A 27,003-nucleotide genomic window follows, 5' to 3' on the forward strand; every position below is an offset into this window, starting at 1 on the left:
ACTATTTAACTGAGGCTGATGCCCATGTGGGGATAATTTCCTATAAATATATTTGTTATGTATTCTATTTACTCTGCATACAAATTTTGGGAAATCAATCAATCAATCAATCAATCAATCAATCAATCAAACTTATATAAAGTTATTTTCTTGAAAACAAATTTTAACTTTGAAGTTTATGAAGTAACAATTCTAATGTTATTTGAGTAAATATTCTCCTGTTTATTTTCCCCTATAATTAGTTATATATAATATATTATATTAATAATATATAATATAATATATTCTTGTATATATATATATATATATATATATATATATATATATATATATATATATAAATAATATATTATATTATATAAAAATTAAGTGCAGTTAAACTAATATAAAAACTATGTAGAGATATTTTGTGGAACTTGCGGATATCTCTACATTTTCTATGAAAGTATAGAGTTTATGTAGGATGTATACATACATACATAAGTGATACATTACCTGCGACGTTGTTGTTGGTCGCCCGCAGGATAAGGGTCTGAGATGGACTGCAGGGAGGGGGAACATTGCTGACTGACTGCTGCAGGGTCTGCTACTAACACCAGCTGCTCGAGATCTCCCTGCAACCAGTTCTCTTATTGCACTTCGTTTGGTACAGCACAATCTGGTGATATTTTACACCTTTCACTGCTATATTTGACATTAGTCTAATCTAACGGTTTCCAATTACTTCTCAGATTGGACTTTCGTAAGTTTATAAATTGATGCTAAAATCACTGAACTTTCTAAGATGAATAATGAATTTGTCGACCAATGTGGTAACTACCATAGACAAAAGAAAGAAATAGACTGGACGTACCTACCACAACAGCTCTCTATTTAACATATTCCCAAAATGCTTACACAATTCCATAACAGTAATTAATTTTAAAAATATATACAATTGTATTAATATTCTATATGTTTAAATAATACAAAAAAACCTAAAATTCTGGTTGTATGTCTTTTAACAAGCAACAATTTTATGATTTTTAATACAGTAAGTATATTTTGAATTAATTATGCTTTTTCAAAATTCTAAAACTATATATACGTGACTATGCATACTGTGACTATGCATACACACCATTTAAAGATAACGAATTATTGATGTAAAATTAATTATTTCTATTTCAAAAGTTTTGTTATGGTACCGTTATTTTTTTTTCTATTACAACTGAAGCTTTCCAATCCAAATTACCATATACTATCTTAAATTTTATTGGCGAATTGAAACAAAATAATTCACAGCTAAATGATACTTTTATATCAATATAACAGACGTATAGTACTTTATAAGTCACGTCGCGTCATTTCAAAATTTTATTACAACCGTAACGATTAAACTGAGCTCAGTTTTGGACATTGGTTCAGTGAAATCGCCAATAAAGAGACATGGTTTGGCTTCACCTTCTGGTAAAGTCCTAGTATGAAAATACCCAGTCTATTTATTTCTTTGGCCTGTATCTACCTGCACGAATAGACATATCTTAATATCTGTAGACACTGTAACTCACCGAGAACAAGTAGCCAATAATGACGTCAGCGTCCTCAGGGATGTCTAGAGAGCCTCGCCTCAGGATGTCTGTGGATATCCATTCACAGTCGAGGTAACTGCGGACGGAGCTATCCTGTTGAACCCTATACACATTTAAACACATAATGGACCATATGTTTACACGTAAATAGTAGTTTCTTAAAACTTCAGAGTACTTAGATTCAGTCATTACCCGATAGCCAACTGGTGCCAATGACCATCAGCCAAAGACGCAGGTATCATTACGGTCTGAGTGCCGTTGGGTCCGGAGTGCACAAGTTTCACAACCTCCTTACCGGCCAACTCCACGCTGAGGTAAGAGTTCTGCTGACGCCGTGATCTCAGGCTGAACAGAGTCCCTGCTGCAGGTTCCTGTAACATGTTAAATATAAGTTGTGCAATTTTACCGGCCAACTACACGCTGCGCTGAGGTAAACGTTCTGCTAACGCCGTGACCTCAGGCTTAACAGAGTCCCTGCTGCAGGTTCCTATAACATGTTAAATATAAGTTGTGCAATTTTACCGGCCAACTACACGCTGCGCTGAGGCAAACGTTCTGCTAACGCCGTGACCTCAGGCTATACAGAGTCCCTGCTGCAGGTTCCTGTAACATGTTAAAGATAAGTTGGGCAAATTTACCGGCCAACTACACGTTGCGCTGCGGCAAACGTTCTGCTAACGCCGTGACCTCAGGCTATACAGAGTCCCTGCTGCAGGTTCCTGTAACATGTTAAAGATAAGTTGTGAAAATTTACCGGCCAACTACACGCTGCGCTGAGGCAAACGTTCTGCTAACGCCGTGACCTCAGGCTATACAGAGTCCCTGCTGCAGGTTCCTGTAACATGTTAAAGATAAGTTGTGAAAATTTACCGGCCAACTACACGCTGCGCTGAGGTAAACGTTCTGCTAACGCTGTGACCTCAGGCTGAACAGAGTTCCTGCTGTAGGTTCCTGTAACATGTTAAAGATAAGTTGTGAAAATTTACCGGCCAACTACACGTTGCGCTGAGGCAAACGTTCTGCTAACGCCGTGACCTCAGGCTATACAGAGTCCCTGCTGCAGGTTCCTGTAACATGTTAAAGATAAGTTGTGAAAATTTACCGGCCAACTACACGTTGCGCTGAGGCAAACGTTCTGCTAACGCCGTGACCTCAGGCTATACAGAGTCCCTGCTGCAGGTTCCCGTAACATAATAAAGTTGTGCAATATACTGGCTGATTTCATTATCTGAGTTTTGGATGAACGAAAAGAAATTACGTTTTTTTACGTGTTCATTCTTTGGTAAAAAGCTGGACTAGTAATATTAAGTAAACTTTTATACCTCAAGAACTGAACCTTTAAAGCTGGGTTGGATAGTAGCAGCTTCGTATTAATGTACGAATATGCCAATTTGAGTAAATGTTTTAGAAATACTTTGTTGAATGTTATACGAAGCTACTTCAAATCATTAAAATAATGTATTTAACAATAAGTATTGTTGGCACACATTAAGGAACATGACTGTTGAACCTTTTCTATGGAGACAGGTTCAATGGGTACAACATTCTAATGACATTTAACTCAATGTTGTGGTAATACCAACCTTCGGGTTCAACCTAACGGTGATGAGAACTGCGAAGTGTTTCCGCAAGTGGTGTACTGAGGTTGGCAACTCTGCAGCAGGTAGCCACAGGTAGGCACTGGGCCGCAGTCTCCAGGCGGTCTGGCGGTCCGGGGATCTGCCCCACTGGCCGTGCAGGTACCGCTTCTGGTCCATCAACAGCGGCGATACGACCCCTAAAACATCAAACGAGGAACGGTACAAAACAAAAAGGATCATTCTATGGATGACTATAGGAGATCCAGAGAACTGTGGACTCTGTAGGATTATCAACCCTTCCTACGCGAGCGAGCGCTTGACGTCGCACACACAGTCGACCATCGGTAGTGTTACTAAAGTTCACATAGTTCACTCTTGGTTGCTCTTTATTATTGGATTCTGTTAGAAATTTTATGATAAGTGCAACTTCCATAACAAAATAAAGAAATTGAGTCCAAATACTGTGTAGGGCGTACGTATGAAACAGTAAATATAAAGTTTAAATGTATAGGTATATATTGAAATCATATTTCCAATACTTAAAAATGTCTAATTTATGATGAATTTAGGCGCAATTATGTCAGAATTCTCGAATATATTATATTTTATAAAACTATTTTGATACATTTGGATTTAGTACGCCATGGACTCTGGTACAAAAATACCTTACCTGGATTAGCAAGGCAGTCGTGTTGGGCAGCCAATTGTGTTGTGTATTTCCAGTGATAAAGGGTCTATAATCCTTTAGGGACAACCATTCTCTGGACAGAGTATATATCTGGAGTACACAATCATATTATACCGTTAAATGTCTCTTGGAAAATATAATATTTAGATTTAATTTTTCAGATATCACGTCTGAATCTTAGCAATTTCAGGTGAACATTTGATATTCCTTGACGAATTTAATCGAAGAATGCCTTAATCTTAATCGTCATGTGCTTAGGCGTAAAGTAAAAAAAGTAAAGATGCCTTATTTTACCAGGAAAAGTTAGGGCTAAGAAGCCCTCTCTAACACTTAACCTGGACACCAACACTTAAAGGTGACTTCGGAACCACCACCAAAGGCCGGGCAGGCGGGCTGCTTGCAAGTACAGGATCGCTCAGCGGCCACCCATCCTAGAAGCAGCCACGCTCGACGTTGCTTGAGCCGGTTATCTTGAGATAACCGTTGTACCCGCTACACTACGCCTTTCTGTAGACAACTACGCAGTTTGTTCGTTGTAACAGTGAAATTATGGTTGTTTATTGAATACAAAATCTTAATCATTGTGTTCAGGTTGCCCCTCATACCGCTCGTCCATCCATCCACTGGGTTGAATACTCGCTAAAGATCGCTCGATTGCTTATTAAATGGACCGTCGCACACCAGTGTCTTTCCAAAATATATTAAAAACTAGTTCAGTGGATGGGTGTTTTGGAATCGCTCGCCAAGCGAATTTTACAATACGTTCGCGTGGACGTTTTCAGCTGCGCATGCGCACTGCATCACTTCAACATACACCACCCCGCTTAGTTTCTCGCTGCGTGGTGTGCTTATTGAACCATTTTATCCGTGTTATTTGAACCTCAAAAATAATTTTTGCTGAGTAATTTCTTCTTGACGGATTGTCGCCTCTGTTATTGGCCTTTTTGTTATTGCTAACAATTTTTTGGAACACGTTTTTCAATATTTTCAATGTTTAATTTTTAGTACATGGTGACAAAGATGCAAGAAATTAAATATAAAAAAAACCATACATTTCTTCATTTTCTTGTAAAAAATATAAATTTTTAAATTTTTTGTTGATTTTTAATAGTTTTAAAACCGCATGCAGCTTGCCATTCTATGCCTGTGATTAATTCCCTGTATTTCGTGTCTTTCCTCTTCATACCATTCTCTATAAATGTCAAAACCTTTACGAATTGTACTGTACTTAGTCTAAAATACCGTCTGAATCTCTCTTCGTTCCTTATAAATCTGCTATCACCAAACACTTTTTTACTTTTTTTCATTGATGGGGTGCACCAAATGCTATCTTTTACTAACTGAATACAGTAGGACTGTATTTTCGTCATCACTGCTGGAACTGTCAGCAGCAATCCATGGTACACCTCTCACAAATTCGCTGTTGCACTATGGTAAACTAAATGACATTATAACTATATTTTCCTTACGAAAGTTGCAACTCAACTGAAAGACGAGATGCAAACAAATTCGTCCGTCCATCCGCTGGAATGGACGTTTGCGGTGTGAGGTAGTACCCGTGGACGTCCAAGGCATAAAATCTATTCTAGTGGATGGATAGGACATTCGGTGTGAGGCGGAATGTTACGTGTTTTTTACCTTGGCATGAAAACATGTTGCATCTCCGGGACTGCTTGTTGCAGCCTTCACAGCCACCTTGTAGACAGTGGCGAAGTCTGTGCTGAGATCCCTCCCCACAGGAGGCACTGCAGGCAGTCCAGTCTGTCCACTCACTCCAGCCTGGAGGCAGAAAGAAGTTTCCTATGATTAGGTGGTTAGGGAAGTTGTTTCAAAGATGTTTAAGTTTGATTTCACCAGATCACAATAAATATGGTTTACTTATTTAACGCAATGTGTTAGCTTAGTATTGTCTCATTCTTTAATATCGAGTGGCTGTATTGTATGGTATATACGAGTATTATTTAGAACGTTCTCAGATTTAATGCATAATATCATGGAATTACTTAAAAACATTATAGTTTTATTGGAAAATCAACATTGATTTACACTATTCACTGGTAATTTATACAGTTTTGGAAATTGTGTTTTTCAAACGTTTTGAATTCACTTTGAAATCCTCATGGTCATTTTGTTCTGGTATGTAGACGTACAAACCATTATAGGATAAGGCTGTAATAAAGGTTTGTGTGGAAAATATAAGGTAGTATATTATATGATTACTATATCCTTATAAATGATAACAATTAGGTGATAGGTGAAAGACCTATGTGATAACCTCCACCTTTTATCTAGACTCGATAAAAAATAAAATCTTAACGTCAAAGGCCTAGAAATTTTTGAATTTAAAAGGCTGAAATATAAAAAGGTTTTTATAATATTGTTCTTTCTTCATTTATATCATTGAAAAAGGCTACGCAAATTATCCCAGCCTGTATCCACTTTAAACGTTTGTAGTTGCGGGCCATCTTCTTGGAGAGTTAACAACAAAACACAGAGACGTCACTAACATAGTCAACAACTCATTTTAGTTAATAATAGGGTGTTTATCGACTCTGCGGCGGATTAATATCGTGTTTTGGCATATCTCATAGTTGTTGAACGATTGCTCTGGTGCCATAAGTTATCGTGTCGCAGCAGCCCCTCAAATATAGAAACTGTGGCCTTGACCATCTTAAAGGCATCCTCCACTTCAGTATGTAATTTAAGACTCTTAATTAAGATAACAAAAATACCCAAAACATGGATTCTAAAAGTAACTAAACCATTTACGCTATTTAGAAAGTTATGTTTCTTGAACTGTAAAGTGTTTCAGCCCACCACCTTTTCTGCGTATACTCGGTAAATAATAGCGAATATAAAATTATTTTCATCCATCACGAGTAAGGTATTTGCGAGTCCTAAGTAATCGACTTTGCAAACCATCCGATTATACTAAGTTAACATCACAATTTAAAATGTGATTGTCGGGTAAGCAGTCAGACTCTTTGGTTGCCCAAACATTTTTTTTCTAATTGGAAAGAAAAGCTTTCGCTTTAAAGGGCAGTGGTAAAAAGGCTACTACTTGAGAAAACATTTGATTTTTAAAGTTGGTTGTGAAGCAATTACTTTCAACTTTCCCGGTATCACATTATATCAGCGTTCCGTGTGACTATTTGTATTATCATTGCTTTGTTATTATTATTATTTATATTTATTATTATTGCTTTGCTATTATTATTATTTTTTATTTATTATCATTTTTAGATTTATTATTTTTTTAAATTTATTTTTATCTCTTTAAAACCTTAGCTCTCGGCTATGCTAGTATGTTTAATTCACTGTGACTGCTCTTCCTGTATGATGGACCTCCCCGGGATTTGAACCCGTGATCTTTCAGTTAGAGAGCCGTGACTCTATCCACTACTCTACGGAGGACGAGTTTGTGGGACTAGTTGTCGTATTATTATGTCAAACTGGTCCATCAGCTGTGCAAAGTGGTAAAGCATTATTTCGCTCCACATTACGATTTAAGCGAAAATGCACTAAGTTACATGTTTATTTATTTCAATTATATATACAATAGCCACAGGTGCAATGTCCTTAAAGCTGTTTTGACTTTTTTTTTTAACTAAACTAAACAGAGTACATTTCATTACAAAGGAAAAACGGGTCTTTTTCGTTTAAGGGCCAGCACAAAAGACCCTAGCTTGCCTATTCAAAACTCAGATCACGCGATGCTTGCCCGCTGCGCAGCGCTTTGCGCTGCTTGCTCTTTTAGAAAAAAAATTAACTCGAGCTTGCAAAGTCCAAGCCCAGATCAACTCACCACGCTTTATTGAACAAGAAAAACTAGACAGAACTAACGCGGGTTTCATTACAGGCAAAAGATAAGCGGCGCGCGTTTATCACTGATAAGATAAGACGAGTTTATACTAGAAGTAGTACCTGGACTACTGCCCTACGAACTAATAACACCAAAAAAAACGATTAAATGCACTGTCAGTCAGGTATAGTATGTTTGTAAGGTGCTGGCCCTTAAACGAAAAAGACCCGGAAAAACAACTCTTAATAAGAATATTAGGCTAAGCAAAAATCAATAAATTAAAATATTGCTCTGAAGAAGTTTAGACACTTGGTATACCTAACTAAACAAAAAAATAATTTTTATAACAATGCAGAATTTAATGGTATGATTTATATTAAGTCAACAATCTTCAATCTTTGTCAATTTGGGATTTGAACTTACCAACTATGTCATTGAACACATATACCTCCTGCTTAGATAAATTAAAAAGTCTTAAGGATGAAAAATTATGGTGTTGGACTGTGTTAAAAAAAACACATCCAACATTTGGTCTAGGGAAAAAAAAAAAAAACTATTGATCAAGTTGACCAGATTTTTTCCTTTTGGATGTAAGTGTATCAAATGAAAAATTTCTTCGAAGAATCGCCGTTGAAAGGTCTGTGTCGCAAGGAAAGCTATATTGTTTGTAATATAAATATAGAAGGAATTTGTTTTGGACTTGTTCAATTGAAGATAGAACCCAAACTACAGAACAGTGCTCGAACGTACTTCTGACGAAAGAAATATACTATAAATATTAGGTGTTGATTTTAAAATTTAAAAGCTGATAATTTTACAGTTGAATTAATCCCATTTAGGGAGTCTATGTTTAGCTACAAATGGTTGAGTGCAATTGCCTGTTACAAATGTTGTGATCTAGTAGTGATTTACATTTGCACATACAGTCCAAACATGAAATGAACACAAAACAAAGAAATTGTTTTTATTCATGAGATCTTATTACTTTACCCCTAGAACAATGATATTTACATAATTTTATTCAGCATACAATTCAAACCTTTGTTGTGTAATACAATGTGTATAACATGTATTACACTACTCTGTTATAATATAAATATATAACTTGGCTTTAAGATTAATTTGTTTTGCATGTGTAGTTTTATATATAATTCTCGACCAGCTACTTTAGCTGGCTGTAATATACACAACTGAACGCGATCAGCTGTATTTTCTCTGACTGGTCGGAGGTCACCGCATTAGGTCATACCCTTATAGACTGAATTGGGCTGGCGTGAAGTCGTCTCGGAGTAATCTTATGCAATAAATTATTCAATTCATTCACTAATTACAAGCCAAAATGTACAAGCAGTTGTGTATCATTGTTCGTATTTAATAAAAGACGCCAAATAGCTTAAATATCTATCTTACTTTTTATATTAAATCAATTTATTTAATTGTACATCTAATTTAAGCATTCGAACAGCGTTTAGTGTTACTCTTTAAATAAAGTGGAATTGACTGTGTAAATTAATATACAAACTATTGATAGACAGTGCAGACTTTGTAGACTTAAGTATTGAGACAGAATAGACTTGGGTCTATATGGAAAACAAATGGATGTGGATAACAAAAACGTTGGGTTAAAAGTGACCGCCGGCGCAAATTGTCTCTGTTATGTGACCATCGGCGTAATTTGTGTGTAATTAGGGAAGGGACTCTGACCTTTACTGCACATTGACAGTTCCTGATATGTGACCATCGACGCAATTTGTGTGTAATTAGGGAAGGGACTATGACCTTTGCTGCACATTGGCAGTCCCTGATATGTGACCATCGGTGCAATTTGGTGTGTAATTAGGGAAGGAATCTGACCTTTGGCGCACATTGACAGTCCCTGATATGTGACTATCGGAGCAATTTGTGTGTAATTAGGGAAGGGACTCTGACCTTTGCTGTACATTGGCAGTCCCTGATATGTGACAATCGGAGCAATTTGGTGTGTAATTAGGGAAGGAATCTGAACTTTGGCGCACATTGACAGTCCCTGATATGTGACCATCGGAGCGATTTGTGTGTAATTAGGGAAAGGAATCTGACCTTTGGCGCACATTGACAGTCCCTGATATGTGACAATTGCCGCAATTTGTGTGTAATTAGGGAAGAGACTCTGACCTTTAGCACACATTGACTGTCCTTGATATGTGACAATTGCCGCAATTTCTGTGTAATTAGGGAAGGGACTCTGACCTTTAGCACACATCGTCGGTCCCTGATATATGACCATCGGCACAATTTGTGCATAATTAGGAAAGGGACTCTTCCTTTGACGCACATTGACAGTCCCTGATATGTGACCATCGGCGCAATTTGTGTGTAATTAGGGACGGGACTCTTACCTTTAGCACACATTGGCTGTCCCTGATATGTGACAATTGGTGCAATTTGTATGTAATTAGGGAAGGGATTCTGACCTTTGGCGCACATTGACAGTCCCTGATATGTGACAATTGGCGCAATTTGTGTGTAATTAGGGAAGAAACTCTGACCTTAAGCACACATTTAACAGTCCCTGATATGTGACAATTGGTGCAACTTGTATGTAATTAGGGAAGGGATTCTGACTTTTGGTGCACATTGACAGTCCCTGATATGCGCAATTTGTGTGTAATCAGGGAAGAGAATCTGACCTTTGACGCACATTGACAGTCCCTGATATGTGACCATCGGCGCATTTTATGTGTAATTAGGGAAGGGACTCTTTCTCTGACGCACATTGACAGTCCCTGATATGTGACAATTGGAGCAATTTGTGTCTAATTAGGGAAGGGACTCTTACCTTTAGCACACATTGGCTGTCCCTGATATGTGACAATTGGCGCAATTTGTGTGTAATTATGGAAGGGGCTTTGACCTTGACGCACATTGACAGTCCCTGATATGTGACAATTGGCGCAATTTCTGTGTAATTAGGGAAGGGACTCTTACCTTTAGTACACATTGGCTGTCCCTTATATGTGACTATCGGCGCAATTTGTGTGCAATTAGGGAAGAGACTCTGACTTTTAGCACACATTGACTGTCCTTGATATGTGAAAATTGCTGTAATTTCTGTATAATTAGGGAAGGGACTCTTACCTTTAGCACACATTGGCTGTCCCTGATATGTGGCAATTGGCGCAATTTGTGTGTAACTATGGAAGGGGCTTTGACCTTTGACGCACATTGACAGTCCCTGATATGTGACAATTGGCGCAATTTGTGTGTAATTAGGGAAGGGACTATGACCTTTGACGCACATTGACAGTCCCTGATATGTGACCATCGGCGCAATTTGTGTGTAATTAGGGAAGGGACTCTTTCTTTGACGCACATTGACAGTCCCTGATATGTGACAATTGGAGCAATTTGTGTCTAATTAGGGAAGGGACTCTGACCTTTGACACACATTGACTACTCCCAGGCATTGAAATACAGTAGGCGAGATGGTCACATTATCATTCCTAAATGAAAATGAGATTGAGGTTGAGGGAAAATATCTGTGGTGTGCATCCTGCTCAACTTAAGAAATTAAGAAAAGAGCAATATGTAATCGAAATAAGTACGATTGTGAAACATGAGTTACAGACTATGCAGTTTTCTTTTTTTATCAAAGTTTAAGTTAGGTTTATGTAAAATTAAACTACTATGAGGACATTATGTTTAAATTAATTTATTCACTATGTAACATAGCAGGTGGTAAAATAATACACCACTATACACTGGACTGCACACTAGGTGCTTAGTCCTATTCTTCAATAAGCAGTGTTATTGTGATTGGAAGGTCTGGTCAGTTTTATCAATTACAGTGTTTGAGTTCCTATAGGGGTTTTCAGTTATTTAACCAGTAGTATCCTATTTATTTATTTAAAGCTTATTATGGACTATGGCAGGTTTCAAAGGATAATAGGATTTCGGACCTTTGCCACCGTTATATGCTACAAAAGGTATAACACAACGTTTCGAGGATTGGAATCTATCCTCTTCGTCAGGTGGGAGAGAGAAGAAAGGAAGGGAAATAAACGGTTTCAAATATAAACGAACGCTGCTTGGAGTCCAATCCAGGCGTTTTCACTGCACATGATGCAGTTCCAAACATACATCACGAGTACGCGTACTTCTTTTCTTCTTTATGTAAGTATTAATAAACCCCCACCTGCCACCTGACGAAGAGGACAGATTCCAATCCTCGAAACGTTGTGTTATACCTTTTGCAACATATAACGATGCAACTTTCAGAAATCCTGTAACCATAGTAGTAAATAATTTATGTTCCTCAATATTTTATCTTGTGTGAGAGGACAATAAATTGAGTCCCATGAAGTTGAACACAGAACTGTAATTAGTAGCCTATACATTAAATTTACATATTTTAGTTACAGCCCCTTTGGAATTGAGCTGATAACAGCAATACCAGCTTGCGTGCAACGCCTGGTGCATCTGGGACCTGAAGTCCGTATATGCAACTCCGTAATTGTCTTGCACATTAGACAAAGACATTTTCCAACTGAACACTGCAAGTTCTGTTACTTATAAGACAATTTAACTCCTGGGTTATTGCGGGGTTTTATATTACAAGATTATGTCAACACTTTTAATCACTTAATTATTGTAGTTTTAATGTTAAGTTGTAAATTGTTTTAACAGTGTTAACTCATATTTATTTATTTAATTATCTTAAACAGTTGTTTACTTATGCCATTGGGGATCTATTTATATTCTAAATGAAACGAAAATATATTATGGTACTCCAATGTTATACAGGGTTGTAACAAAAAGGTTGGGCTGGCTACGTATTTTCAAATTCGGTGTATGATTCTATCCTAAACTGAAGAAAAAATGTTTCCAGTTTATACTTCGTTTAGCCGCTAGCCGCTCTTTTTTTATTAACACATTATTTATTATCTCTAAAACCAGCAAAGCTAAAGAAACCAAATTTGAACATGTATTTGAATAGGTAAGAGGGAAAAGATAATTGGGTTATTCTCTTTAGTATTAACAAAATGGCGTCTTTTGGAAAGTTTTTGTTATAAAAATGTACTAGACATCAACCTTTTTGGAGAATTTTATTAAAATTCCAACGTTACTGGTTTCAACGAAATCCGCCAATGCACAAGCAAGCTCTACCATTTTAAATATACTCGTCGAAGCTAGGAGCAACAAACAACTGATAACTCTCAACTATGACATATTTTGGTCCTCCCGGGTAATTATAAAAGAAAATAACACAATTATTACTTTTTTTATTTTCCCTCTTACCTATTTCAATCTATGTGCCAAATTTGGTTTCTTTAGCTTTACTGGTTTTAGAGATAATAATTTGTTAATAATAAAACAAAAGGGCGGCTAGCGGCTAAACGAAGTAGAAATTGGAAAAAGTTATTCTTCATTTTTAGCTTAGAATCATACATAAAATCTGAAATTGCATAGCCAGCCCAACCTTTTTGTTACACCCATTAAGTAGTAGACACATTGTCCTTGAAATTAATTTTCTTAATTATTTATCTTATTTGATTTATATATCTTAAGTTTAGGTGGTAGTATTATTTAAATAGGTTTAGGTAAAATTAAATTCTTTATTGTTAAAATCAAATGTATTAACTATTTATAGCTCTTTAATAGTTTGACGGATTAATTTTTATTGAAAAATGTGTTATTGACTTAGCAGCTGACTTAGCAGCCAAATTATGTAATGAATTGAGAGCAGTTAGCAGTCAGGGCGAGGATACAGTTTAGCAGTTGTATCCTGAGGGCTTGAGTTCGTCCAATTAACTAGCAGATTTTCTATTTTCTTCGGGTTGTTCTTTTTCCCTTCTTTCCATCTTTCCCATCATAATCTCACTGGTAGCTAATTTATTATCTAGAATAGGAAACAACTTTTAAAAATTGGTTTCCATTTGTAACTTGTTTTCCAAGAATGCTAAATAGCTGTTATTTACTGTTCTGATGGAGTTAGATGCCCCATAAACTACATCTGTAACTGAAACTGAAGTTATTAAATCCAGAACTGAAATAGCTTGTCCCTTGCATTTAATTCCCAGACTAATTTATGGTTTACAGAATAACTTAGTGTATAAAATTAAAATATTAAGACTAATATTGTACTTATAACAATATACAGGGTGTCCCCGACCTCTCTGTCAAACTTCTCAGATATTATTCCTAGACCAAAGATACACCAAAATATCATATTCAAACCTTCTAAAACTCAAAATTTCCCCGAGCCACATCCGTATTGTATTTCTCTCAGCAATTTTTAATTTGAGAAAATGTTATAATACATTGAAATCTGGATGTGGCTTTTTAACCAAAATTCCTTGTAATGTATTAATGTAAAGTTCAATACTACTTACATCTAGATGCTACACACTCTCATGCTTGGTTTTAATAGAACATCATACACTGAGAACATCAATTAGACAGAAATTCGCCACTTAACATAGCAGAATAGTACGAGATGTGCGAGTGTGCTAGGAATGGCAATTAAGCGTTAAGGGCTAAGCCGAGCGAGCAGTGTTGCCAATTTTCGCTAGCCGCGACCATCATCATAGAACATGTTCCTCTATTTTGTAGATACTTTCACATTTAACTAAGGTAATTAATGAATAGAATTATTTATATTTAGAATTTTGATTAAAAATTGACAAAAAACTGAAAAAACTTTTTAGTGGGTACCCAACACTAAGCGGTACCCATAATTTTAGTGATACAAAATCACTAAAATTACGATATTTTTAAGGGTTTTTTCACTGACCAATCCCGTGTTGACGAGCAATCCATGTGCATAATTATTGAAAAATAGTAATGTCACTGAATAAATAAAATAAAAAAAGCAAAAGTAAAGTAAAGATATCTTATTTTACCAGGCGAAGTTAGGGCTAAGAAGCCCTCTCTAACACAACCTGGGGAACAACGGCTTAAAGGTGACTTCCGAACCACCACCAACGGCCGGGCAGGCGGGCTGCTTGCAAGGACAGGATCGCTCAGCGGTACCCATCCAAGCAGCAGCCACGCTCGACGTTACTTCATTCGGTTATCTCGCGATAACCGTTGTACCCGCTACACTGCGCCATTGGTACGTATTTCAATGTACCTAAAGAAATTTTCCTTGAAAATAGGGTAACGAAATCTACTATAATCAGGTACTGTTACTTAATTTCTTACCAACTCCGTTCCAAACATCCTTCTCTGTGGTCGCAGACCAGTCTATAAGAGCCCCAGATGTGTCCTCTTTGGCGACCAAATGTTTTCCGACCACCGCCGCCAAGACTATGTAATACTTCTGGGCGGCCAAGGATGGCCAGCAGTCAGATGTCGCGTTGCCCTCCGGCCTCAAGAATCCTGTCACATTCACCCGTCTGGAACATAAAACACAATTATAAGCTTTGAGGGTGAAGCCACAATAACTAAGTTCTATGCCGAGTAGAATTTTGTACAGAGTGTAGAGTATAAGAGACCATGAAGCCCTTCAAAAACCTGATTCTTGATGAACCTTAGTTTCAATACCTTACACATACAGCGTGTAAATTAAGTCCTGATGCGCCGGGATATATTCAAACGGATTGAGTTATCGATGCAAAATATTCACCATACCTAATAAAATACTTCTTGGGACTTTTTGAAGGATAAAAATATCCGCCCCTTTTTAAAAAGGAGAAAGGGGGTCACTTTAATTTTTTAATTGCAACCCTTATATTGTGACATGTCGGGTATTTTAAACTACTTACTGCGTATTTACTACTATGAACACTCTTCATAAAGTCTATTAATAGCTCCAAAGTCCTGATACGCCTGGATATATTAAAAAGGATTGAGATATCAATGTAACACCTTCACCAAATTTATTAAATTACATTTTTGGATTTTTGAGAGTAACACAAATTTCACCCCCTTTTTAAAGCGGGGTAGAAAGGGGTAGCTTTAAAATTTCAAATTACAACCCCCTATCTTGTAAAATTTCATTTGAAAGGTCAATAGAAACACAATGGCAAGAACAAAACATCTCTACGATGATTGTAGCAAAAGTTATGGGCAAATAACGCCTTTCAAAGGGGGGAAAATCCTTATCCTTCAAAAAGTTCATAAAAGTATTTTAATAGTTATAGGGAAAATTTTACATTGATATCTCAATCAGTTTGGGATATATCCCGGCGTATCAGGACTTAATTTACACCCTGTATATCGGAAACATATACCGTACCTTACAAGTCATTTATTCAAATCTAAAAGTTGATAAAGCCAAGACAAAATAAATAGTAGCAGTTTTTTTTATGTTTCGGAATATTGGAGCTAGTAATAGACTTTATGGAGATTTCGTACTAGTAATGCGCAGTAGGTAGTTGAAAGTATTCGTGCTTTTTTATAAAAAATATTCCATAAATCAAGAAAGTGATAATACTTTTTTTGGTTTAAGGAGATTCTTTTACTTACACCGGCAGTGAGGCCCTGAGTAAACTATTAACAAAAACACGGAATTTCGTGAACCGCCTGAATATATAGTGTTTTTGTTGCCTTTCAGGGAGAAAAACAGCCATTCCTAAATCCATTCTTGTCACTTTCAAAGACTGAATTTTAGTTTAGTTTACGGTTGTGACAAAATAAACCCTAATAGACACTGAACCCGTTTAAAGTGAAAATGGTAGTCGGGTGTAATCAAGAGGATTTCAGGTGGAAAACTGTTTCTCCCGCATCACAGCCTGTGAATATGGTTGTTTCAATAACGTTCTGTATAAAGCCGTAATTCGCAGCCACGTGCCATAGCAAGGTTTGGAGGAATTAGGTTGCGCAGAAGCGTTATTGGAGCACCAAATTTCAACAAGATTATGAGGATTATGAGGATATTAAGATTGTGAGGTGGGATCGTAGGTGAATTTAAAATGTGTAGAAAATCTACAGGGTGCTAACCAGAGTCCACAGATTGTCAACACATTTAAAGAATTATTAGTTAAATGATGGCATAAGAATGGCTCTTCCCTTCAGCCATTCAAGATTTAATATGAGTATGAGTGTGAGATCGGGATATTTTTTTCATTTAATCATTGTAGACAATTAATTGATGACTGTACATACATTGTACATTGTACTTACCATTTTATTTGTGTACACTCCCATCTCCTATTATTAAGAAGTAAGACGGAAAACCTCTCTGCCCCAAGTTTGAATTTAAGATAAACCCTCATGCTTCTCGTATGAATAGGACTTCGAGTTTAGGTCACAGGTAGGATGGCCTAAGTATATAAAGAATAACTAAAACAAGGCAAAAACAGTTCAACCCAAAGACCTAAAGCCGAAAAATTACCTATGCGTTGAATTTAGTACAATAAAATGAAACAGTTTAACGCAGTACATTTTAAAGGTAGTGTTTTGCGTTACTTTCATTTAAAAATTAAAACCTTTTTTGACTAGAAATGAAACTATTCCTTTTTTTCTGATAGTTTAGGCCTAAATTTCTTTGAAAAGCACAGGAAATCGAGTAAACTAATCAGAAGAAAGACTTTAGTCAAGTAGATGAGCATTGTAGGCAGCCTTATTGCTAAGCTCTTTTCATATTGGAAATTATATATTAATTTAAAGCAAACTCTCCAATAATATAAGTTTTTAATTGAGGCATCTTAAGAAAATCTCAATGAGTTATGTGGGTTCGAAGATGTTCTCATTGAGTACGAAAGGCCTCACGTAAATAAAAAACTTATATTATTGGAGAGTTTGTTTTAAAGTAATATAGCCTTATTGCTTTTCGAATTTTTGAAATTTAATTTTGTGGAGACACAGTTTTTGGTTCACTGATTTTTTTTATTTCTTAGATGTAGTAAAAACTGTGATTTTGGTGTTTTGAATCTGAACACATTTTTACAATCACTTCTTATAAGTGAAAACATGAATCACATGTAGAGGTGAAAACACCGTACCAAATTTTAAGCGTTTATAGAAGTTTCCGTTTTTCAGATATAACGCGACCAGTTTATGAGTGAGTGAGTAAATATTTGGCTTTAGTATACAGGTTACCCTGTGATAAGTTTTAAGAAAATATGTGTGCTAAATACTTGAAATTGGCTACTAAATGATGCACATGCAAAGGGTCACACTGTAACTGTAAGGGATAAAAAATTATTTTTGGATTTAATAAATTAACGGTACATACTAAATTAAGTTATTACATCCTTTCCATTATTTTCAGTCAATTTATCTATATAAATCAGTGTAGATAAATAACATATAGGAAAACACGTAAGACAGAAGCCTACTATGTTCATAAAGCGTCTACTTCAGGCTGTTTGTCTACTTCAGGCTGTTTAAATTCACTTCCATTCTTATGTATTTACCGTGTAAAATTGAGTTTGCTTTATTGTCCCGATCAAGACAATAATATAAATATGCAGGTCTCAGAAACCTACTTCAATCAGAAATGGTCTAATCCTTTTGGCCTGATATTTTTAGTGCTATAGTTGAGTTTGCCTTATGAAGAAAATGTACATACGTATTTAGGATGAGAATTAAAAACATACTCTCCCTACTCCCTACTAAGGGACAAATCCATACTAAATTCATGCAACACTTCAAAATAATCGTATATAATAAGTTTTACTGTTTTCGGATTCACAATTCTGGGAAAGAATGACTCGTTGAGGCATGTTAGTGTTCATTCCTCTGCTTTTCTTCAAACCACTGTAAAAGGCACGTTATTTCCCAAAACAAACTAATAAAAGTATTCGAAATCTAATATATGTTTTTGATGCCTCATTGGAGAAATCTGGAATAAAAGTTATAGAGTAAATTTGTCTCTGTTATCTGCATTCCATTACTGATCAAGCACTGCGTAATTAATACTTTATAAAAGTAACATTTTAACAAATGCTTCAGGCTCTTTGACGAACTTCAGATGGAAAATCAAAGAAGAATTAAATTGGCACCAGCTGTTGAATATTTATATATTTTTTTAAATTTTTTTAAAATTTTAAATCTCATTTAAGCCTCAGCGCCAGCTATGCCGGCTTCGAAGTGCACTGGTTTTTGTTATTATTACATTTTTTTATAATAACAATCCTCCCCGGGATTTGAACCCGTGATCTCTCGGTTAGAGAGCCGAGACTATAACCACTAGTCTACGGAGGAGGACAATATTTATATTGTATAAAACATAAATATTATCATTATTTTTCCAAATTATTAAGTGTTCCGGGGAAATGTTGTAATCTTTCTGTTCCTATGAACCTCACTTGGACCTCAACGAATATTAATAAAAAGAATTAGCCAATTTGGTCCAGGCGTTTTTGAGATTAGCAGAAATTAATTTTTATTTATTCGTAAAGTGAGTCGTATATTTACATTATTTAAGGAGATTCGTAAGATTTGCATATTGTATAAGTTCTGTTTTTCATATCGCGGCGAGCTCTATTAACGTTGAAGCACTTTATAAAATCTCCCCTCTATCGAGCAAGTGCCGGTGGTGTTTAAAGTGCTGAAGTGTGGTTGTTGCATAATTCACGGAACAAGACCCCAGGCAAGGAACTCTGAGTAACGGATGGTTTCTCCTGCATATACAACTACCCCAAGATACTCTTGTTAATTATTACTCTGGGCAACACAGATATTCAGTAGCGATATTTTTACATTATAATTGATTAATTGATTATTAATGATTTTATTAACTTAGTAAATACAGCTTTTTCAATAATTTATTTTATTTTTTGGCCTATCAAATTATCTAACTTTTAAAGAGAATACGTAAACTTCCACTTGGTACCCATATATTTGCCGCAGTTTTGTAATGGTTAGAGATGATAAGAATTTAAAAAAATTATGGTTGCCTGTAAAGTCGGTTTTACGGGCGAAGATTTTACGTGACAACGTCTTTTTCTCGGTAGAATATTTATTGATATGAATATTATTAAATTGCACAATAGGAACAAGGAATTGAATGAAAATAAGAATTGCACAAATTTTAACTATAGAAATATATTTTGTTTACTAAAACATTGTACATAATTTGAAATTAATTAAAATTTGTTATTGTAAATGGTAAAGTTGAATAAAACATTTACTAAAATTGGAATTTGAAATTCTTGCTAAACACAGTTAAATTCTAACTCCGCGCGTGGTGATTGGTCGGTTTAGTTCGTTTGTTTGGTCGCACTGTTATGACAGGTTAGAGGTTATAATTTGTTATTTTAAATGTTTGACTAGCAATACGCGCTGTTTCTTCTCAATCGACTGAATTACGATTGATTGCAGAGTGATTTAAACTAATAATTTACTTAACACTATCAACATTTGTCAATAGTATGACATAACCTATAAACTCAGTTTCTCAACTTTTGTGTCAATCTAACAATTAATCAATCAATCATAGTTTACGATAATGAAATATCAGTGTACAATTATTTACCTTTATTGTTGTAGTTGTTGTAAATGACGAATCTAAGCACTCCACATTTTCACGAATAAACATAGTTATCTGCTTTATCCCGTGCGGCGGACCCACAGTTATCTGCTTTATCCCGTGCGGATCCCGTGCGGTGGACTCACTGGACGGGCATCGTAACGTTACCGGGCGTTACACTTTTTCATGAGTGACTCCGAGCCGCAACCTAATTTAAGACGTTGTCACGTCAAAATGAAAGTTATTCAATTTTGTGCAACTGTTACTTTGATGTGACGGAAGGTCATCCTTACTATTTAATATTTTTGAGTTAAGGGTGACTTTTTAACCAAAAAATTAAATTTTACAGCGGACGAAAATGTTTGACAAATGTACCCATGCATGGTATGTGGTAGTACACATCACTAATTGCAAATGTCGAGATTCTGGAGTGCCAGGGTAGATAGATAGTTCCAGTCTTCTGCTGGAGATGACTGTTGGAGTTGGTGGGTCTCTCCAAGTGTTAAGGGCTGTTGCTATCCTAGACATAAGGGCACAAGGGTGTGCCGCCCTCTCCTTGCTTTGACTGGAGAGGCTTGCTCAAAGCTGGCTTCCCCTTCTTCCGAAAAGACATTAATGCCCTAAATTCTTCCTAGTGGATCGTGACAGGAGGCGGCTTCTACCCCCAACCTCACCCATCCAGACTATCCTGTCACTCTTGAAGCAGCGCAAAGGTCCTTTTAGGGCTAAATGCAATTTCTAAGCTTTTGTCATTAGTATTGGATTTAAACAATTTGGAGCCATACCGACGTGTGATAACATGGCATCGCAATGCAGTCTACGTAGTATATATCGATGGTTGCCACACGCCAGGGTGTAACTCAGGGTGGCAGTAGTCTGACAGGAGTAATGGGTCATCAGGATGCGCGCGCAGCGCGAAATGCCATCCTCCACCCTCTGACCCAACCATAACGTGTTATAACGTTATATAGTTCACACGTTTCTTTTCCGCTGTGAAGATCATTACAGATTCGAGTACAAAAATGTGGAAAAACCAATAGAGTATATTGTGCAGGAATTATGCTACAGTAATGCAGTTGTCGTTTGTTTTATATTTTTTCCATATATTTTTTATTTTATCGTCTCTATTAGTTTTATTTTAAAAATAGAATATCATAGTTAGAATAAATTTTAATTGTCCTTATTAATTGCAACCAACGAAATCGACAGATCAGTTGTATATAATTCTTTTGGTAAGTAAACGTGTGAGAACCATCACACTTTCCCGTGTTAAACAACAAGAAAAGGTTGGAAAAGCATAGTTTATTAATGGGAAAATTGTTGATTTTATGATGTATAATTTAGAAGAAACTGAGAAAATTGGATGTAACACGTTATATATTAATTTCATGCTGGAAGAAAGTCGAGTTGGCAACCAAGAGTGACGCCAAGAACCTTCAAAGTATTGCATAAAGTCAAAGGCTTACAGTCTTCAAGAATACAAACGTCAGCACTGCAATATCCCCTATTGGTCATTCAAAGATGAACCATTTACTAGCAAAAAAAATCTAAAATAGTCGGAAATAGGTTAACCAACTTAGAAATTCTATTACTAGACACAAAACTGCATCGAACTAGACTCCAATGAACTTATTTCACCATTAAAGGTAACTTTTAAGCGTTTGATACAGCCTAGAAAAAAAGCCTCAAACAATTTTGACAATGTTCTTCGAACTTCGAAGTTCACATTGTATTAGTTTACGTTATACAGTAAATGTATGTCAATTTTTTCTAACTATACCATACTTTATTATGCATGAATAATATATTATATTAGTTAATATTGGGTAACACAAATTTCGACAAAGCCAATGTTTTGAGGGGGCCATTACATATCCTTGCCCCGGGCGGCAACTATCGTAGTTACGCCTCTGGCCACAATACGTCTGTAGTAGATCTTTAAAGAATGGTTTAGCCTCCTACCAAGTGGCCCTAATGACGAACTTCCACAGTGACGAACTTCCACAGTTACGAACTTCTACGTGTCACTTTCTTATAAAAACCCTCATGCAAAAAGTCAAGTAAATGGTTCCAATTTTTTCGTTAGCATCAGGAATATCAAACTATAGTTAGCTATCCCTGTATTCAACGCCTGTCTTTGTACATTCTGTTTAAGGTACCTCGTTCACGATAAAAGATAAAAATATATGAATAGTTAATAAATGGACTGCGTGCTACTTTATTAATTTACACAACATTGTAGTTTTAAAATATATATATATTATTATTATTTTGATTATAAACATAGATATTTCAGATGAAAAAACTATTATGCTTGTATAATAATGAAGTAAATAGTAATATTGCAGACTTTACAATCAGTTATTTTACTTTTTTTACTGTCTTCCGCCCAAAGTATTCTGGCATAAAAACACATAAAAATACTCGTGAATAGTGTATAAGCTGTTATAATATTTAAATTATGGTTTAGCACTTCAGGAAACGTTCAATTTGATAAGAAACACATTTGCATTTTTATTGCCGCCAAAGGCTTCATCAGTGTCAGCTGAATTCTTCTCTTTATTTCCAACTTAAATCTACGTATCCCAAACTAAATGACTGACAATTACTCTTTTTTACCAAATCTGTTCTGAAAATTTAATTTCTTTCAAAAATTTGATGAATAATTTGCATCTTATAAATCAAACTTAATAGAGTCTTTATTTATTAGTTATACATCTATTTGATTACACTAAGTAAGATCTTAACTTAACTTTACAGATAAGTAAACCTTTTATGTAGGCTTAGCACAAGTAACATTTGTAATGGTAAATATTAGCATTTATCAATACATCCTTACTTAACTCTTAGATGAAGGAACAGATGTTAAGTTACAATTAATAAACAGAACATAAGAGTGCTGCAGTCCGCTTTTTAACTAACCGTTACAATGCAACATATTAACTAAAACTTATCACAATTCCGGGACGAGTAAATAGAAAAATTCTATTACAAATTTAAAATAAATTACAGTGAATCTCCCTATACTAAGTTGGTTGATTTTAAGACCGTTTGTTGTAATGTAACACACTAACGGAATAGGGAATAGTTGCAAGAATAAACGCTAGAAGTTGCCAACCACAGAAGAATGAGAGGAAATAATTGTTGACTATAGTTTATTATTCTAGGAAATTTACTGAGGCCTAGTGCTAGATAAAAGAGATAAAAAAATTGCACGTTTACAGAAATAAAATTGTTTAAATTAAATACTGCCGACCAGGCTTTGTGTATTGTACTTAAGCATAAAGCAAATATTCTAGGAGTGCTCCGTGGGTTGAACGGATTTCGAAATTCGACGTTTGAGATAGAATTCAAGGGCTCTGCTGATAATGCACTTGGTGCGAAATTTTGGATTTATTTTATAATGAACGAGAGGTAATATTGTAAAAGATACGTACATCTATATTTAATCAGCGCTGTAAATATAATTAATAATCCCAACAACTTTTCAAAGTCCTTATAGCTGCTATTATATAATGAATCACAATTATTAGCTCTACGATAAAACAATGATAATAAACACCCACTTCTGATAATGGTTCTATTAATCCCACAGACTCTGAATTGGCCTAGAGCCAAATTCCGATCTGACCGTAAGTATTAATTTCGCACACTATTATAATTATTGCGTATTAAGCTGAGAACTTAAATTTAACATTTGAATATAGAAATGGTGAAGTAATCTGAATTACCCTTTTCTATCCATGAAGCTTCTAAGAGTTATGGCTTAACCCATTTGGAAAACTGTTTTCTTTGACCTAATATCTCGGCTTAAAGCTAATTAGTTTCAGATCTGTTTTGTCGGGTTCTCTTTTCAATTCTTTCGTTGCTAAAGTTTTGTCACAGGAGTACGAGTATTCGGCACATTCAGAGGAGGAATGGAAACACCCGATTGATAAAAGGAATTACATTTTTTAATTAAGGGAGAGTACAGCGAGGGGAAGAGATTTTGTCATGGTTAGAATTAGGCTATGCCAATTATCGTATGGAACATCAGTGTGCATTTTCTATAAACTCTGAAAGGCCTTGAAAGCATTTATCAGTATGAAAAACCTATACCTCGGACAAAATAAATGGTAAAGATAAGCAACATTATGACTAAGTGGGTACACACTGAAGATGTAAAAAAGTGTTAGAGTTTTTAACAGTGATTTTTATGTAGCATTATCAACCTACAGTAGGTCCAAAACATTTTAAATAGTTTATGTTATTACTTAAGAAGCAATATATTAATTTGCAAAAGGGGTGTTAAGAGTAATGGCACCCAAGGGCATTGATCAAAGAAAAAAGAAAGGATTTCAAGTTTGTAAAATGAATAGAATCAGAGGAAATAATGTGGGTGAATTAGCTTCTTTATTACTCAGCAATAATGTTCCATTGTTTTTTTTTATAGATTTAATTTGGCTACTGTGCACAAGCAAGAATATTACCTATACATCATATATGTGAGTTTGGAAGGTGGATTTTGTTTAAGCCCCTTAAATTAATGCAGAAAACAGATATCCTTAATAAAGTAATGAATATTATATTGAAGTTTTCGGTGCGTGACATAATTATATCGGACAATGCGGCATATTTATCTTCTATCTATTTTAGAGTGTTGGCCGAAGATGAAACAAGCAAGAATGAAATATTTCAAATTTCAAATCAATAGCAATTTTTCAAAGAGATTTGAAATCTTATGTTATTTTTTTAGTAAATTAGTTTCTAAAAATAACCCTGTTTGTACCACATTTTGTATTTTCCAAGTCCTGTTACATGTTGATGATTTCTCTAATATAAAATACACATTGCAGACTAGAAATTAAAATAATAATTAGTGTGTTAAACAAAGTAACGGCTACGCACTGCCATCCACTCACAAGTGTTTACAAAAAAGAAAATGTCTGTAAAATAACAAGCTATAAAATAATTATAATACAGTTTTACATTTGGAAGCAGTTTTAAGTAAGAGTTTTTGTAAATAGCGCTTCGGAATTGTTGAACTAAGTCAAGACTTTAAGTCGGTCTGGTAATTACTGTTGTTTTTAGTGGTTAAAATTTGAATGAAAATCTGTAATAAGTCACCGTTAGCCTATATTACCAAGTGATAACTTCGTGTTGTAAATGGTTCTGGCTATGCATTCCAGATCCAATACAAAATTAAACTTATACAAGTCTGTACCAAACAAAAGTGTTTCAGTATCAAAGTTTTTACCAAGGGGAATAAGTAATTAATTATAATAAGAAATAGTATAAGTGATGTAAATAAATTATAAATATACAGTTTAGAGTAGCTGAACAGGTATTGCTATCGCCAAAGGATTGAGATAATTGAATGGTACAGAATATTAATAGGTAATTATATAGGATAACAGAATTTCGGGCATTCATTATCATAAAATGGTACAAAAATACATATCCGTAATACATAACAATGCTCAGAAAAGTTAAAAGATAACATGGGCAAAAGGAAATGCCAGTAAAAAACTCAAAACATGCTTTCAAATATCATCATCAGTGGCAAAATTAAAAAATCACATACCATCAAAAACAGCGAATGAGTATGCCCACTGAACGAATGCGTAATATTAACGTATACAGGTTGTTCAGTAAAAGTGTTCTAATACATTGGGATTTGGTTCTACATATACAAATGACCCAAAATTTCATTTTAAAGTTTAGTCTTAAAACCAGATCCCCGTCTATCTGTCTTTATATGTGTTTTTTTTTTTAGGAAAAAAAGATATATCTTTTGAACCAGTTAAGGTAAAGTTATGAAACTTTAGAATTGTATTGATTTTTGTTATACCCTTTTAAAATAACATATTAACAAAACTAATTGCTCGTTTCAAAATGGCGGGCGTTAGTTGGTTTTGAGTTATTTTGATGGAACAATTCAAAAGATATAATTTTCTTGATGAAAAACACACACTGACAGAAAAAAAACTAAAAGTGTTAGGACATAATTTAATATGAACTTTTTTGCTCATTTTTATTTTTAGAACTAAATCCCCAAGTATTGGAACGCTTTCACTGAACACTCTGTATTTGTAACATAATTCGCTAAATAAAATTAATTTGATATTTATTTGATTAATTAGTAGAAATAATTCAGAATTAATTAGAGAAATAAAAATACACCATTATATTTTATAATATATAATTGTACGCGATAGGTAAAGTAGTTTCTTGTACTTCATCGAAAAAGATTAGGGCGGAAAATAGCGACGTTACTAGGATATAGTTTATTCAGGGAGAGAGGGAAAACGTCAGATTGTCTGTAGGGTTCTCTATGTTACACCTGCATAGACATAGAGATGTTTGTAAATCTAATTGCTCTTGATTGGAAACGTGATGGGCCAATCACGCTCTATTAGGAGGTATGACGTAATAGGGTTATGGCAAGGAGTGGTGCTTATAGAGATGGAGGTTGGTTTTCCATCGTCTATTGCACAAGCGTTAAAACTAGACTATTATTTTTAATTTGTTAGTTTTTCTGACCAGATCACCGGAGGATTTTGCATAAGTGTTAATCTTATTACAGTTTTCATATATTTATTAAAGTACATCAGATGTTTATTGCCATTGAAGAAACAAAGCTGTAACAGACATTGTGAACACAAACAATCACATTGAATCAATATTTTAAATTCCTTACGCCAAAAGTGTGTTCTATTGGGGGTTTAAGAAACATTCTTAAGCTTAATTGCTTAAAGTAGTTCTGTGTTAATTAGGCTGTACAATCTTATGATTATAACGGGTGTTGTGGCTGTCGACGCAACTATTGTAAAATTATTCTTTTACATAAGCTAAGCATTGAAATAAGTATTTGTTACTTAATGTTAAAATCTTGCAGTTCATAAACGGCAGCCTGCAAAGTCCAATGTCTTTTTTGCCAAGTGAAAATTTGCTTACTACTTGAGGAAGCTACTCACAATAAAAGT

The 27,003-nt window shown here is 35.1% G+C and overlaps 1 protein-coding gene across 3 annotated transcripts in view; it reads right to left on the bottom strand.

Moving 5' to 3' along the window:
- The window catches only part of LOC124353141, a 176,819-nt gene that overhangs the window by 47,263 nt on the left and 102,553 nt on the right, over positions 1-27,003 (bottom strand). For all 3 annotated transcript variants that reach the window (XM_046803004.1, XM_046803002.1, XM_046803003.1), the window contains exons 2-7: positions 14,824-15,017; positions 5,478-5,618; positions 3,155-3,348; positions 1,764-1,942; positions 1,551-1,674; positions 496-614 (exon numbers count right to left, since the gene is read on the bottom strand). In XM_046803004.1, the coding sequence (XP_046658960.1) occupies positions 496-614; positions 1,551-1,674; positions 1,764-1,942; positions 3,155-3,348; positions 5,478-5,618; positions 14,824-15,017 (951 nt within the window). The remainder of the gene's footprint in view (positions 1-495; positions 615-1,550; positions 1,675-1,763; positions 1,943-3,154; positions 3,349-5,477; positions 5,619-14,823; positions 15,018-27,003) is intronic.

This window comes from Homalodisca vitripennis, chromosome 1, assembly GCF_021130785.1.
Source record: "Homalodisca vitripennis isolate AUS2020 chromosome 1, UT_GWSS_2.1, whole genome shotgun sequence".
NCBI lineage: Eukaryota > Metazoa > Arthropoda > Insecta > Hemiptera > Cicadellidae > Homalodisca > Homalodisca vitripennis.